Source organism: Pinus tabuliformis, chromosome X, assembly GCF_031772625.1.
Source record: "Pinus tabuliformis cultivar Carrire ecotype Pingquan chromosome X, CPIR1, whole genome shotgun sequence".
Lineage (NCBI taxonomy): Eukaryota > Viridiplantae > Streptophyta > Pinopsida > Pinales > Pinaceae > Pinus > Pinus tabuliformis.
This window is the reverse complement of record NC_142308.1, coordinates 601,327,929-601,343,752: the sequence shown is the minus strand read 5'-3', so window position 1 is coordinate 601,343,752 and position 15,824 is coordinate 601,327,929. Positions and strand designations below refer to the sequence as shown.

The window sequence follows — 15,824 nt, the reverse complement described above, 5'->3', positions numbered from 1 at the left end:
TGACATTAGGTGCAGAGGCAGGGTCAGGGCCTCCTACTACTAGGGGCAAGCCTGGCAAACAGCCCATCATGTTTTCCCGTAAAAGGGGGAGAGAGCAACGATTTCAGATAGAGAGCTGCTAGTTTTATTTGTTATGCTGCATATAGCTCATGATGATGAGATACTTTTATATATGTGATGTTATTTTGTATTGGTTCTCCACATTTGGGTCCTTGAATGGACAATTATCAGGGATCAGTAGGATTTGGTATCGCCTTTGATGTATCATTTCTATTTGACATCATATATATCAGTGTTTTCTTCATATTTATGTGCCAATGTGTTTATTTCATGTTGTTATTGCTTTATATGTTTAAAAATCTGAAAAAAAAGAATATATTATGCATTTTTTATGCTTGCCGATATTTGCCGATATTTTGCCGATATTTTCGCCGATATTGCCGATAAGATATTTTCTAGACCCTCGCCGATATTTTCCCGATACCGATATTATCAACACTGATTGGAACAATAATTTATTTTGTGCCTAGAAAATCCTAGAAACTCCAAAAGTACAAGTCCACCTTGGCAGCCTCAAGTTAGCCTAAAGGAGGGAATTCGACCCCTTGGAAAGGCTATATAAAGGAGCAGTTCAACCTCATTTAACACTCACTCACCAAGAAGTTCGATCCCAAGAGAAAAGGTTCGATCTAGGGCAAGAAGAGACAAGGAAGAAAGAGCGAATGCTTAGAAGACAAAGAAAATATGTTTTTGGGCCCTCTCTCTCTCACACGTGGGAAGATTAGGGTTTTGCAGCTACAAAAGAGGCCGAAATTGCAGATCCGAGTTGCGGTACGACAAAGTGTAGTCTCTTATTGTTGGAAGGAAGAATTGCCCTATAGTAACCTCATTGACCTTGGTTGTAGCTGTCTTGGTCAAGGAAGGTCTCAAAAGGAGGTTGGACTAGGGTTTCTGCAACAGCTTCAAGGGCCGAAGTTACAGGTCGAAGAAGCAATATTGAAGTTGGGAGGTCAAAGTTGTAGTTTGAAGCTGGTTGGTACTAGATCAAGGGAGGACTTACTGGAAGGGCTGACTTGGTACTTGCAGAAGGACTTGGTCTAGGGTTGGGTCTTTGTTGTCCCATTGGAAGCATATTCCCTAAGAAGAGAAGAGTTTTCTGAGTTTTCCCCTTGGAGGAGTTTTTCCCTAGCTGAGAGCCTAATTTTTGTGTCCTCTATTGTTACTGTTTCATTCATGATATTTGTTTGATGAAAAGATCTAACTAAAGAACATAAGAAGTTTAAGAAAGTTCACAAATATTAAGGTTAAAGGAAAATTGTATAATAAGCTGCCACAGCTTGAATTTTCCAATAGCAAGAAGTAGATAGGTGTAAGAATAAAGAATCTCTACAAGTCGCAAGCAGAGACAGTTGCAACCGTGAGCAACAAGGTAGGGAGAGCTCAAAGTAGAGAAGTGGTGGTTGAGCGAGAACAGGATAGAGCTCTCAAGATGGAGCCTCAACTAGTGTCTCAGTTTGAGTCTAAGCTAGTTGGCAATTGGGCTAACCAGTAGGATGATGAAGAGTAGAGCCTAGGGTGAGTGGATTGTAGCCACTCAGTGAGTGACTCCCAGTATAGGGAGAGTTCAAGGCAAGTTGCCAGAGGATATGTTTAAGGAGGATCAAGAGAGAGTTGGATCTTTTAGCATCACCTTCAGCCAGAGGAAGCAGCCACAGAGGTACATGGCACTTATGACTAAAGTGATAAACTCGCAGAGCATGGTGGGAAAGAAATGTCTTTAGATCATGGTCCGCAGAAGAAAGCAAGGAAGTCTTATAGTTTAGAGGGAGCAACTGCAACAATAGTGAACATGGTAGTATTGGAGACAAATCCAGGTGGACGAGGTTCTTCCAGAAGAACCTTCCTTGCTAAGAGGGAGTGTTGAAAATAGTAGCGAGAAAGGTCCTTTGACTTGTGCCTTAGTCAAAGAGACTGCAACCACTTTTTCCTTAGCATGCATGAGTTCCTAAAATTTAGGGCAAGTTCGTATAAATTAGGACAGTTCATGAATCAATTTGACTGATGCGCTGGAGTGGAAGGCTCAGTTTGTTGTCTCCTAGTGCGAGTTAGTTTTGGAAATTGACATGCGAAGAGTCTTAGTTCTAAATTGAGAGTAGACAAGTTACAAGAGCCAGTTTAACTCAGTTAACTCATCAAGCACTCGTTTGACTTCCAAAAATAATTTTGCCAGATTTAGCCTATGCGATTTGCTTATAAGGAGGACGGAGGAACTCATTGTATTAATTGTTTTGTGAGCACGAGTTGGTGAGACAAGGCAATAGAGAGCACGAGTTTGTGCAAAAGCTTGTGTGTGGGAAGGGCGTACTAAGGAGAAACCTGTGCGCAGTTGATAGAGGAGAATTTCCTTGGGGTTTGCGCAAGGAAATAGGAAGCAGGATCAGGGTTCTTGCAAGGTGTTTCAGCTTAGGACAAGCAGGGAGAACAGGATTGTTTTTCTATTGAAACAAAGTTGTATTGTAAGAGATCTATTGCTCAAAATTCTATCAATAAAATTCTCAAACAAGCAGAGGGTTTTCCCAGTTGGGTTCCCTGGAAAATATTGTGTTTTTGGTCATTGTGTGACTGTGTTTATTTCTGTTCCTATTCTGCTGCAAACAAGTAGAGAAATTCTGTGTCTTTATGAAAATAAACTAGTTTTCAGATTATTCATTAGAGCAGTTGCAGAATTTCGTGGATTTTCTACAGGAAGAGCCCCAGTCCAAACAGAGAGACAGTGAACGGTGATTGGTTTGGTTGTCCAGATTTATGATGTAGGCCCATTGGTGCAAATTCATGTGATAACAGATCCACATTGATGAGCTGGATTCTTTCATCCTTGAGCATGTTCAGGACAGGGATGGCTGCCTTATATATCAGTGTTGATATCTCTGCTCCTCTTGGCTGATGGCTTGTTCCTACTGGTCTCCTCCACTGAGGGCCTGCAAAGAACAGATTGATGCCCTGGCCATCTTTTATTACATCCAGTAGTTGACAGTCAACTTGGATAAAACCAAGGTTACAAATGCATCAAAGAATGCTTTCTTTGACTTACATTTCTACTTCTGTGGGGGAGAGGTTGCAGTAATGAAACTTCAATAATTTTCTTCAATGAGAGAGAATGGTAGGTGGGCTACTTCAATAATTGCCCATCTGTTTCAGCAAGGAATGATAATAGCAACAATTTGTAGGCTTTGTTTGGGACAGACTACTGACCAAAGAGGTACAAAACTCAACAGTAAATCCTTCCTACATGAGGTTGAACTATTAGGTTGTAGCAACAGTGATCGATTGGTAGGAATAGTTGGAAAAATAAAGATTTTTTTCATCCTAGGTAAGTGTAGGTGTCTTGGCATGTACAGCTTGACTCCTGGGTTATGTCATGAGGTTGAATTCAACTTGAAACCCAACTTCCAGGGGGTAGTAGAGTGCATGTGTCATTACAAGGAGCCCATGTAAAATTTGGCACGTTGGGTAGCTTTGTGACTTTAACAATAGCATGTTTCTATAGTTTCTTCTCCCACCTTCAAAAGTATTTCAACAAACTTGTGGTCTCTATCCAACCTATGATGGTTTTGAAGGTGAGCATTTGAGATCATTTATGGCCATTGAAATGTCCCTTAGGTTTCTTTGCATGGGTTTGTCCAATTACTTCACCATGAAATCCTTCTAAGCTTGCTTAATGGGTGCTTGGATTTGTCCTTGTTTGGGGTATTTATTTTGCCCTTACTGGTATCTTTTATTTTAGTTTTATTAACCCCTTGTGTAGGTTCCTTTAACTATTTGAACTCTTTACCCTGAGACTTCAATCGATAATCTAAAATAATGAGTATATTTTGAGAGGCAAAAATATAATTTTTTTAGTTTAAGTCTGTGACAATTTTCAATCATCTGCTTTTGGCTTTTCCTTACTTCTTGAGATAGATATTAAAACCAGAGCATAATGCATGACTTGATCATGTATTTATGCGAAAGGGACAAGGGAGTTTGAGGAAGCTCATTGCTTTCACAATAATTAAAATATATAAAATCTCTTGCACATTCATTGGAGATGTCTCATGTTACATGAAAATATGAGTTGTCTTGGATCCTAAAATATATAAAATCTCTTGCACATTCATTGGAAATGTCCAATGTTTCATGGAATTTGAGGTGTCTTAGATCCTCAAGTATTCATACTTAAGGAAACATTTTCCAGCCTTTTCCCAGTGGATTTGACTAGGGAAGTGCCATTTCTGTAATGTAAAAACTGTCATTTTATCTTTCTTAAATTTGGTTTGGGTGGACTACATGGTTTAGAAACAAAGAAAAAAAGAATTGATTAAGAAAACAACAAAGAAAGAGCAGTGGAAAAAATGAAAATTGACAGTTCTTGCCTCTACACCTTTATGGATGCTGTATACATAATTTCATCCCTACTCAATCTATGTATAGATAAGATTTATCTCATTTCAAAACATTTTAAAGTATCACTTTTAAACACATATTGTTCCAAAACTTTTATGTTTTTCCGATTGATTCAAATTGCTACCTATGTTAATAAAGATAATAGTCATATCAACATTTGCCAATTGTTATTTCAAAATGAAATAATTTTAGGGTTTAACTGTAATGTGAGTGTAGGCTGCTCTTGCTCGCCTTGATGCTTTGGAGAATGACAATGCTGGTGTTGAGGTAGTTGTTGTTGACGACGATGATGATGCATCTCTTGATGAAGATGAACAAGGTTTGCCTCTATACATTAAAGCTAAACTATATGCCTTTTGATATTTTCTTATATGGAGATGTGTGCATTCCTAGAGTCAAATACCTTATTCTAGAGTTAAATATATACATACTGGATGGTCAAATGTCTTGAAATGGCCACTAATCTGGTTTCTCTATTAGAAATTGCAGATCACTTCTTTAAGTATATACACATTGAAGTTTTAAACTTTAAACTACTATGTTGATATGTAAGTCTGCTCTGTGCTAAATTTAATTTCCATGTTTCTAAATATAAAAAAAATTATGAATACGAGGACTATCATCTCATGTATTCAACCTGCAATGGATGAAGATTTTTTGTACCGACATTTTCTCAGGGAAGCTTGGGTCCTAGGTTTTATTTTATATTGTGTCTCTATCCACTTCGTTATTGTGAGGGTCTAAAACAGGGAAGTGAAAAGCATCATTGATTCTATTTGTTTTCCAATCATATCACTTTTCAAGTCTGTTGTTCCCAAGACAACAACGAGTTTTTCTAAGATTGATATGTACAAGAATATTTTTACCTGTGCTGAACTATTATGATGACATTATTGAAGAATCAAGGCTTCATTCAACCTTATTATAAATGAAATTTTACTTGCCTGAGAAAATCGACATAGATAATGAATTGCACTGCAACTGGATATTGTATAATTCTTTATTTCTCTAAATGGAAAATGCATAAAGGTATAACTGTAATTTAAAAAATTGAAGGTTACATTTTGTAATCTGCATCAAACATTAGACTTTGAAATTTGTGGAAAAGGTCAACCAAGAGTCTTTCGAAAAATTAACAAGCTCTAATTTTCTAAGACATCATGATGCAGGAGCATCCAGCTCAGCAATATCATTATATTCTAGTTAACTTAGGGGGTCTTGTGTTTTCAAGGAAGTTGGATTCCTATGTATCAAATTAATGTAGTTATTAATGTTTTGAATGATTGGAATATTAGATATTGTGAGGATATTTGTAAATGCTCTCGAATGTAGGAGAACATAAGTGATGATGAGTGATTAGTGGGGATTGAGAGAGTTGGAAATCAATTGTAAGTCTTAGATTAGGAATTGGTTTCGTGATTTGTGGAACTAGAGAGGATTCTTAGGGATTAGTGGAGTCAAAAGTGGACTTAGAGGATATTCGGGATTTAGTTTAGCAGATTAAGGATCTGAACCAGAATTGGTTAACATAACCTTTTGTATAAATGTAAGTCTAAAAGTCATTCAATCAGTCAGTCAGTCAGTTAGGCCTACGGGAAAGAGAGGAAAGGCCACTGATATAGAAGATCAGGCCGAGGAAGAAATTCTAGTGTAAATGTTGTTTATTAATACAGACAACTCGACTTTTGAGTTTCTGTGGTGTGTATGGAGTAATTGAATTATAGATTTTGTGTGGACTAGAGTAATTCTGCGTAACATAGGTTGCAGGTGTGCATAATCAGAGAAGAAGTGCAGAGAAGAGTGTACGGTTTTACACACAGACAGTATTGGAGAAAACCTTCAATGTTATAGCGAACGTATAACTGTAAGGTTTCCTAAAACCTAAGGACTTATGAAGGAAGCATAAAGGCACGAAGAAATCAGAACAAGTGAAGACCATAAGGCGAGAACAAATGCACAGGCTGAAAGCCGAATGGACTATTACATAGTAAGAAACAGAAGAATGTAACAGTGCACAGGAACCGTTGGATCAGTCAGATCAACGGACGAGATTGTGTGCGATAGACAGCTAAGATTAAGTCACGCAAAATAAAGTCAAGAAAATGAATGACAGAGATTAAAACCATGTGTTAGCATTAAGGGTTAATACTGAGATTAAGCGTTAAACCTTTGGTTAAGCGTCTATATTAAAGGTTTTGATTTAAACACGTGGGTAGTATTCGATAAGCGGGAAGTGGTATCTTGCGCGCCCTAAAGGTGGTAAGCTGTATTCCTAAATTTCATGCGATTACCCTTAGCGGTCGACACGTAGCGCACGATGGAAAGAGAAAACCACTTTTCTCGCGCGCTCTTGGTCTGATATCGTTCGTGCTTAATTTCATGCGAGATTGCGCGATAATCCTTTGATTGGATGGGTCACATCAACGGTGGAGATTGTTCGAGCTAGTTGGCGAGCGGACGACACGATAGCCATTGGATTGGACGAGATAGATCAACAGTGGAGATCGGCCAAGCTAGTTGGCGATCGGGTGACGCGACAACTATCGGATTGAGAAATGAGATCGATGGTGGAGATTTAACGTGCTAAGTACTCAGGAGAGCATCGATATATGTGCAAAGGTTTGAAGAATGGCGGAAAGGTAAGGTTTAAGTGTGGGTTATGAAATATTTCTATTATATGGAAATTATAATAGAAATAAGCGGGATTAATATATTATGGGTTAAGTTTGAGTTTTAACCAAAGTCTAAAGACTAGGGTATGGTTGATAAGCATCGGAGGTGAAAATAACCCAAAGTCGAAACCTGTGGGATAGTTAAATGAATGTTTCCGCTTAAGCATTTAATTAAAGAGAGTTAAACCTTGGTTATGGAAGGTTTCCCAAAGTATGGAATTTGGAATTCCTGGGACATAGTGTGACATGCAATTTTATTTGCATACTGTGGGTATATGTGGCTTAGGTTGCATCATTGGGGTATATGCAACTTAGGTTGGCATCACATCATCAGTATGCTTTCATGAAATTCTTAAATTTTGATATATGAAAGAGAGCTTATAACGTCTTGCAAAAGAAGTTTCCTTTTAAAAATGCCAAGTTCCCATTCTAAGTTTTTGACACTTAACAGTTTTTTGGCATTTTTTAGAACTCATAGTGTCCTTTTGAAAGTTCTTACTCCAGTTCCGCTACTCACGAAATGGAATCAACACATTTTCTTGGATTGCTAGTGATTGGCATTGACTATTCTTACAAATTTCTTGTTTCGAATTCACCTCTCCCTTGAAGATTTGATCAAAGGTAATGGCATAATATTGACAAGTTAAAGACTTAGTGCTTCAATTAGTTATAGAGATTTCCCCATAATTTCCCTAGATATGGCAATTAATGATATGATTGGATGTTAACAGATATACATTGCATTGCAGAAGATTTTAAATGTCATTCTTGCATTTTGCAGAGAGTTTTGCAAACTCACTTGGTTGAGGTGGGACGCGGGTTGGTGGGGTTGAAAAGTTAACCAAATAATCGTTTGTGGAATGTGCCACAAAATCTGTTTATTATATCACATTTTGCGAGGCTGTGGCGAGCTTAGCTGTAATGTGTTCCAAATGGAAAACTTTGGGGTTTTTTTAAACTTTTAACTTAGAAATACTTCAGATAAAATTCTCCATTCATAAACAGAAGATTGCCATGTAAAATTTTACAACATAGAAAATGCAAATAACGATAATGAGCAGAAGGAAATCTCAGCTTTATTTATAATATACAAATTGGGGTTTTACAGGCCAAAACAATTGATATAGCTGAGATAGAACTGGCCTCAAGAATCTGCTCCAATGCTACCCTGGCCTTCCACCAAAACTGATCAGAACTCAATCATTGCACCTGTCAATTCTGTCTAAATCCACCAAGGAGATGAGGTGGGTTTTCGTCCACTCTCACCAAAATCACCTGAGGGTTTCCGTCCTGGGGCTTCTGCTGAATTAGAGAACTGGGTTCTCAACCTCTCATACAAGAAGAAATATCAAATCCAAGATGTCCTCCAATGGCCTCCTCCTCCTCTTTTATAGATCTGATGGACCCCTCTAGAACCTCCTATTTTATTATTATTTTAATCATGGAGCACTTTTCCCTCTTTTATTTTAATTAAAATATTCTTTTTAATGCAGGAAAAGGGTAAATTGGCCACCATGTCTCGTCGGGTCACTGGATCTCACATCTAACCATCCCATCATGTAGATCTTCTCATTCCGGTTTCAATGAGCTATTATACTAAGGTGTTCTATCAAGTATTCCTCCCGGAATGCCACCTTAAGCGTAATTAATTGAGTCGGGCTCAATAATAACTCTATTTTCTGAAAGTTGTCAGAATGTGCCGAAACAAAAGGCAAACGGTGCAGATGAGGGAATATACCAAGCGAATGCCATCAGACCTCATATAAACTCCTCAAAACTCGTCCAAAAGCCCATAGGCCCGCTGATGACACCAACCTGCACCTGTGACTTGTCTGCCCCCAACTCTGAGAGTCCATCCTAGCCATGTCATAAGGAATACCAGAAAAAGGAACATTACAAATCCTCCCACCCCAAGATTGCTTGCCCTCAAGCAATCAAAACCTGTGGACCATTCTGGTGGCCCAACGCAATTGAGGCCAAATGCTCGAATCCCATACAAACCATTGGGTGATGCTCTGCCTCTGTGTCAACCCATCATGAATGGACCCCTCAATGCCTGGATCCCAAACTGATCTCTGACTGTACCTATCATCAACCAATCCTCCTGGATCCCAATGCCACCATGGCCAATCATCACCCAAGTCCCATGGCTCAGACTGTGCTTTGTCTCCGGCTATAGTTGCTGCTCCATAAAGCGAATACCAACTCATCAACTCTCTCCAATCCCATCTCTGGCATAGGCCGAGGTCAATCCCACTCTGCTGATGCTGGGATAGTGCTACTGAAATATTGATGAACTGTCGGTCCACAACCTACTGCCCATTTTAACATGCAATAACCCTCTCATCTAAGGGCTCCTGCTGTACTGTGCCTCGAACTAAGAATGATACTCCATCAATAGGATACAACCTCATTATCTCTCGCCTATCTATCTTGTGAAGAGAATCAAATGCAAGGACACCTATGTATGGAACAAGTCTACTATGCTGTCGCTGGTCCATGCTCAACTCATGCTGCTCTATCCAGTCCATCAACAAGATTTGTCTAAGGAGGCTTGCCCCTCTCTCTATAACGGGCAAAGTGGCCAAGATGTGTTGCAAGCCCTGTCTATGTACTCCTGGAGAGGGCTACATCATGGAAATACTACAGCTCCACTGGCTGCCACTGCACCTATCTGCACCGCATCAATGGATAGGCCCAAAAATGGATGCACCACCATCTCGAACAACTCCTCCCTCCTCTGATCGAGAACTCCGCACTCCTGCTATCTACTGGTCCCCTGCAAAACTACCCTGTCAACCTCCAGCACCTCCTGAGGACAAGTGTCTGCAAATACTGCCACCCTGCAATCTGTCTGTACATCTATTTGCTCCTCATCACTGGCTGACCCCAAGGGTGGTTGCTCATCCTCCACCATCACGGGCTCAATATGAACCTCCAACTGGCTCTCCCCAAAAGGCTCATCATGCATACTGTGCACATCATCCTCCTCAGCTGACTCATGCTCCACCATATGCTGCTCATGTTGAATCACCATTGGTGACTCATCATCTTGAATGTCTCCCATAGGGTCCACTGATTGCTCATGATCTCTACATGACTCTTGCTCCTTGGTGGCATCCTCGTATGAACCCATGGACTTGTCCAAAGAAGTATCCTCGCTCTGAAGGTTAGAAGGAATCTCCACCTGCTCTACCTCTGTCATCTCCTCAATGTCACTCAAGCATGAGTGGTCAGGTCCCCAAGGTGCTCTACAAATGAAACAAAGTCCCTTCCTCCTCAACTCATTCCTGCTGCATGATCCCCCAAACATGAGCAACTGCTCCTAGGTCAACTGTCTCCTAAACGACCCAATGTTTTGCTCAACCAACTTAGTTCATAAGCAGTACGTGAGACCAACTGTTCTCTCCTCCAAACGGACAACAATTGAGATGACAACTCCCAACAAATGGCATCACAACCTCTCATACATGATGACAATATGGACTGCATGTGTGCTATGAATGTGTCAGGATGATGTTTCCTAATGCTGAAGAAGAATTGGAACATTTGCAGGATAAGATCATCACACTCAGGATCAAACATGACTTCATATGTTCTGATCATGGCCATGACTTCTAAAATCTCAAGCTTCTTCCCAAAGGTAGAGCCTGCACTGTTGTCCAAGTCTTGGAAAGTCTCTATTATCAGTTTGAAAACTCTCCTCATAACATCATCATTGTAAGGAGCTATAGGGGCGGTTAGTCTCATAATGTTACTGAGACAACATGCTCCGGGAAGTCTAAGCTCTTCACAAGGTTCCTCCAAGAACTTGTGTTGTATGAGAGCAAGCATAACTGGTTTTAGAGCCCAAATTAGCTTCTTCCCTTCTAACTGGCTCACTTTGGGAAGGAGTGCATCCAGTTCATCAAGTTCGAAAGGAACTTTCCACGTGACCTTCATGTGTTTCAAATCTGTTCCAAGTGCAATGATTTTGTGTCCAATCTACGACTTCTTCTGAAAATCGTTTGGTTGTTCTTTTTGGAGGATGGCATAAATTCCCCCTGACAAAGGTCTGTTGTTTGGTTTCTTTGTTTGGTCCATATTGTAGTTTACTGAGGTATTGTTGTGTTGGTGTACAAGGTATTTGAGAAACTCCATTGTTCAACCAACATATATGGATATAATGGTAACACAAAGATACTACAACAACATGTAAAACACTAATATACTCTAGCATCCAGTTCTGCTCACCACTTGGGATATTTATTGACCATTACAACAACAGTGTTTGACTCAATGCATAGTAGAGGATAAATACTGATAGCAAGATAGGTAATCTCAGAACATTATCAAAATTTTTGTGTTTTGGGTCATTGATGCATAATTTGTGTATGGAATGTTGTAGGTTCCCTTCTGAGTTTATTCTCATATACAGTGAACTTAAATGCCAAGTAAATTTCAATATAGCATGAATGTTGGATGCCGAGGACTCATACCTTTCAGCAGATAGTGGAAGCACGTCCCTTGAGGAAAGATATTCAGTCTCTTACCCATAATTTTGTTATGGCTCCCAAATAGAGATGAAAACTTGTCCTTCTTGTGGATGAATTCAACCCTCTTAGTAAAGGAGTTTGTGTAATACTCAAAACACAACTTGGCTCCTTGAGATCTGTCACACATTGATCTAACTCCTGCAATTACACCCTTAGTTATCTACAAGTGTTCTATATGTACTGCTACCATAAATTCTACATGCAAAATACTACACGTTGGCATTTCTAAATAACATTCAGTCATCAATTCTCCATATGCTGCTTCAGGAATTAGATGCAGAGTTGTGTCACTCGTTGATTTGCACACTGTCTTCAGGGCTTAGATCATACGTGATAAGACGATAGTAGCAAGTTGTTATACAAGTTTTGCTCCAACAACATATAGACAACAACAATGTCAAATCAGGATATGTATACGCTCAACACTCATTGCCAATCATAGCCAGGTCAAACATCTGTCAATTAAATGCTGGCACGTGAAGCTTTTGTTCTTGCGTACTTAGTATTTGGAAACAACATATTCAGACTCCAATCACACCATCGAACCTTGTAGAGGGGAACTCGTCCATCGAACCATGCACAATGAAACTCGTCCCAAAACTTGATCTGACTTGGAAATTTAACATGGACTCTTCACGATCTTTTGATTTCAGAGGAATGCGACCTATGTTAAGGCATGAAATACGACGCCCTTGAGCCCCGACTTGTCTTCTATTAGCAAAAATACCATCAGGGAAATGGCTGCTTGTCCATTGGTATTTTCTCAGAACACATGGTATTTATATACCAACATTACGGTTTCATCTGCCTTTGATCCACAAGATATTTAATGCAGAGGTGTATTTGCATAGGGTCTTTCAGTTATGATGCGGCCTCCCTGTGTACGCTATCAATTGATTCAACAGTTGATCCAACTACCTATCGCTCCAATCAGGCACCTAAGATTTTCCATCACATGACACAACAATTCATGCATCGCTCGCCAGGGAATTTTATAATTTGTCCTGACACAGATGTTCACCCCAACTGATTGGCTGGGATTCCCACAAAACAGGTTAACTAACGTGGAAAGGTCAACACATTCTGAAGTATCTCCCTGTGCCAATGTGGTATGCCAGTGCCCTGCAGCCACGAATAAGAGTTGCGATTGCTGTCTCAATAACAGGAAACCTGAAAACCAATGATTTTAGAATACTCAGTCGGTCTCTGTATTTGGCTCAGTCTCTAGTGGGGGATCAAACTTCACAAAGGAAGAATATGCGTCCCCAATATTTGACAATCCCACCTATAAATTAAACATTTGATATAATTTGGCCGACGGTCCTTTTTGAATAATTCGTATCTCTCGACTCCCTTGAATCACTGAAAAAACACTCAGTGATTGCGGTGTCCGTCTTCCCTTTTGCTCAGAGGCTTCCAACATTCTCCACTATTTCACCTTTGAGATGGGCCCTCGGTAGCTTGAATTGCATATGTCATTTGAGGTTTGATACGACAACTCAAATTATTTGATGGCCTGCGAATTTTTAAAAGAGTTTCACTTGCCGCTCTTCAAACATTATGTTACGACCCTCATAAAAGTTAAAAGGATTTTGGGCCTTTGACTTTTTCTTTTTAAAATTCAATTTTAATACCACCCCTTTTTCAAAATATTTGACCTTACGCATCCATGAATTCACCACCATATAACTAACTTGTCCCAAAATTAATATTCAGGGGACAATATCTAAAATTTTGTAGCATATTAAAAATAAAAAATTTGTTGAGCTCCTTTTAGCAAATTCCTAGTTTGCTGCAGGAATTGGATTATGGCTTCTCTGGCAAAACCATTCAACAATAATCACCGCAACTGAAAACTGAAAAACCCGAGGTTGAGCCAAGACCAAGGCTCTGATACCACTGTAATGTTCCAAATGGAAAAATTTGGGGTTTTCTTGAAATTTTAACTCATAAATACTTTAGATAAAATTCTCCATTCATAAACAGAAGATTTCCATGTAAAATTTTACTACATAGAACATGCAAATAATGATAATGAGCAGAAGGAAATCTCAGCTTTATTTATAATATATAAACTGGGGTTTTACATGCCAAAACAACTGATATAGCTGAGATAGAACTGGCCTCAAGAATCTGCTCCAATGCTACCCTGGCCCTCCACCAAAACTAAATTGAACTCAATCACTGCACTTGTGAATTCTGGCTGAATCCAACAAGGAGATGAGGTGGGTTTTCGTCCACTCTCACCAAAATCACCCAAGGGTTTCCGTCTTTGGGCCACTGCTGAAGTAGAGAACCGGGTTCTCAACCTCTCATACAAGAAGAAATATCAAATCCAAGATGTCCTCCAATGGCCTCCTCCTCCTCTTTTATAGATCTGATGGACCCCTCTAGAACCTCCTATTTTATTATTATTTTAATCATGGAGCACTTTTCCCTCTTTTATTTTAATTAAATATTCTTTTTAATTCGGGAAAAGGGTAAATTGGCCACCATGTCTCCTCAGGTCACTGAAACTCACATCTAACCATCCCATCATGTAGATCTTCTCGTTCCGGTTCCAACGAGCTATTACACTAAGGTGTTCTGTCAAGTATTCCTCCCGGAATGCCACCTTAAGCGTAATTAATTGAGTCAGGCCCAATAATAACTTTGTTTTTTGAAAGTTGTCGGAGTGTGCCAGAACGAAAGGCAAACGGTGAAGATGAGGGAATATACCAAGAGAATGCCATCAGATGTCATAGAAACTCCTCAAAACCCCTCCAAAAGCCACTGGGCCCACTGAGGACACCAACCCGCACCTGTGACCTGTCTGCCCCCAACTTTGAAAGTCCATCCTAACCATGTCATAAGGAATACCAAAAAAAGGAACATTACAAATCCTCCTGCTCCAAGATTGCTTGCCCTCAAGCAATCCAAACCTGTGGACCATTTTGGTGGCCCAACACAACTGAGACCCAATGCCTGGATCCCATACGAACCACTGGGTGATGCTCTGCCTCTGTGTCAACCCATCATGAATGGACCCCTCAATGCCCGGATCCCAAACTGATCTCTAACTGTACCTGTCATCAACCAATCCTCCTGGATCCCAATGCCACCATGGCCAATCATCACCCAAGTCCCATGGCTCAGACTATTCTCTGTCTCCAGCTATAGTTGCTGCTCCATAAAGCGAATACCAACTCGTCAACTCTCTCCAATCCCATCTCCAACATAAGCCGAAGTCAATCCCACTCTACTGATGTTGGGCTAGTGCTACTGAAACGCTGATGAACTGTCGGTCCACAACCCACTACCCACTAGAACATGCAATAACCCTCTCATCTAAGGGCTCCTACTGTACTATTCCTCGAACTAAGAATGATACTCCATCAATAGGATACCAACTCATGATCTCCTGCCAATCTATCTCATGAAGAGAATCAAATGCAAGGACACCTATGTATGGAACAAGTCTATTATGTTGTTGCCGGTCCATGCTCAACTCATGCTGCTCTGTCCAGTCCATCAATAAGATCTGTCTAAGGAGGCTTGCCCCTCTCTCTATAACGGGAAAAGTGTGCAAGATGTGTTGCAAGCCCTTTCTATGTACTCCTGGAGAGGGCTACGTCCTTTAAATACTACAGCTCCACCAGCTGCCATTGCACCTATCTGCACGCATCAATGGATAGGCTAAAAAATGGATGCACCACCATCTCTAATAGATCCTCCCTCCTCTGATCGGGAACTCCGCACTCTTGTTATCTACTAGACCCCCACAAAACTACCCTATCAGCCTCCAACACCTCTTGAGGACAAGTGTTTGCAAATACTACCACCCTACAATCTGTCTGTACATCTGTTTGCTGTTCATCACTAGCTGACCCCAAGGGTGGCTGCTCATCCTCCACCATCACGGGCCCAATGTGAACCTCCAACTTGCTCTCCCCAAAAGGCTCATCATGCATACTGTGCACATCACCCTCCTCAACTGACTCATGCTCCACCATATGCTGCACATGTTGAATCACCATTGGTGACTCATCATGTTATGAAACTAGCTCACAAAAAGATAGAAAAGATAGATCAACGCCTTAGAATTTAGCCTCTTCGAGGGGGCAACCTCCTTTACATTACACAAATGAATGATTCTTTGATTATACAAATGAAAAGACCTCCTTTCTATATATAG

General features: G+C 40.2%; 1 protein-coding gene across 2 annotated transcripts in view; it reads left to right on the top strand.

Moving 5' to 3' along the window:
• Positions 1-15,824, top strand: part of LOC149141470 (SWR1 complex subunit 6-like) — a 277,229-nt gene that overhangs the window by 208,791 nt on the left and 52,614 nt on the right. For both annotated transcript variants that reach the window (XM_089447232.1, XM_089447231.1), the window contains one exon: positions 4,660-4,762. In XM_089447232.1, coding sequence (XP_089303358.1) covers positions 4,660-4,762 — 103 coding nt within the window. The remainder of the gene's footprint in view (positions 1-4,659; positions 4,763-15,824) is intronic.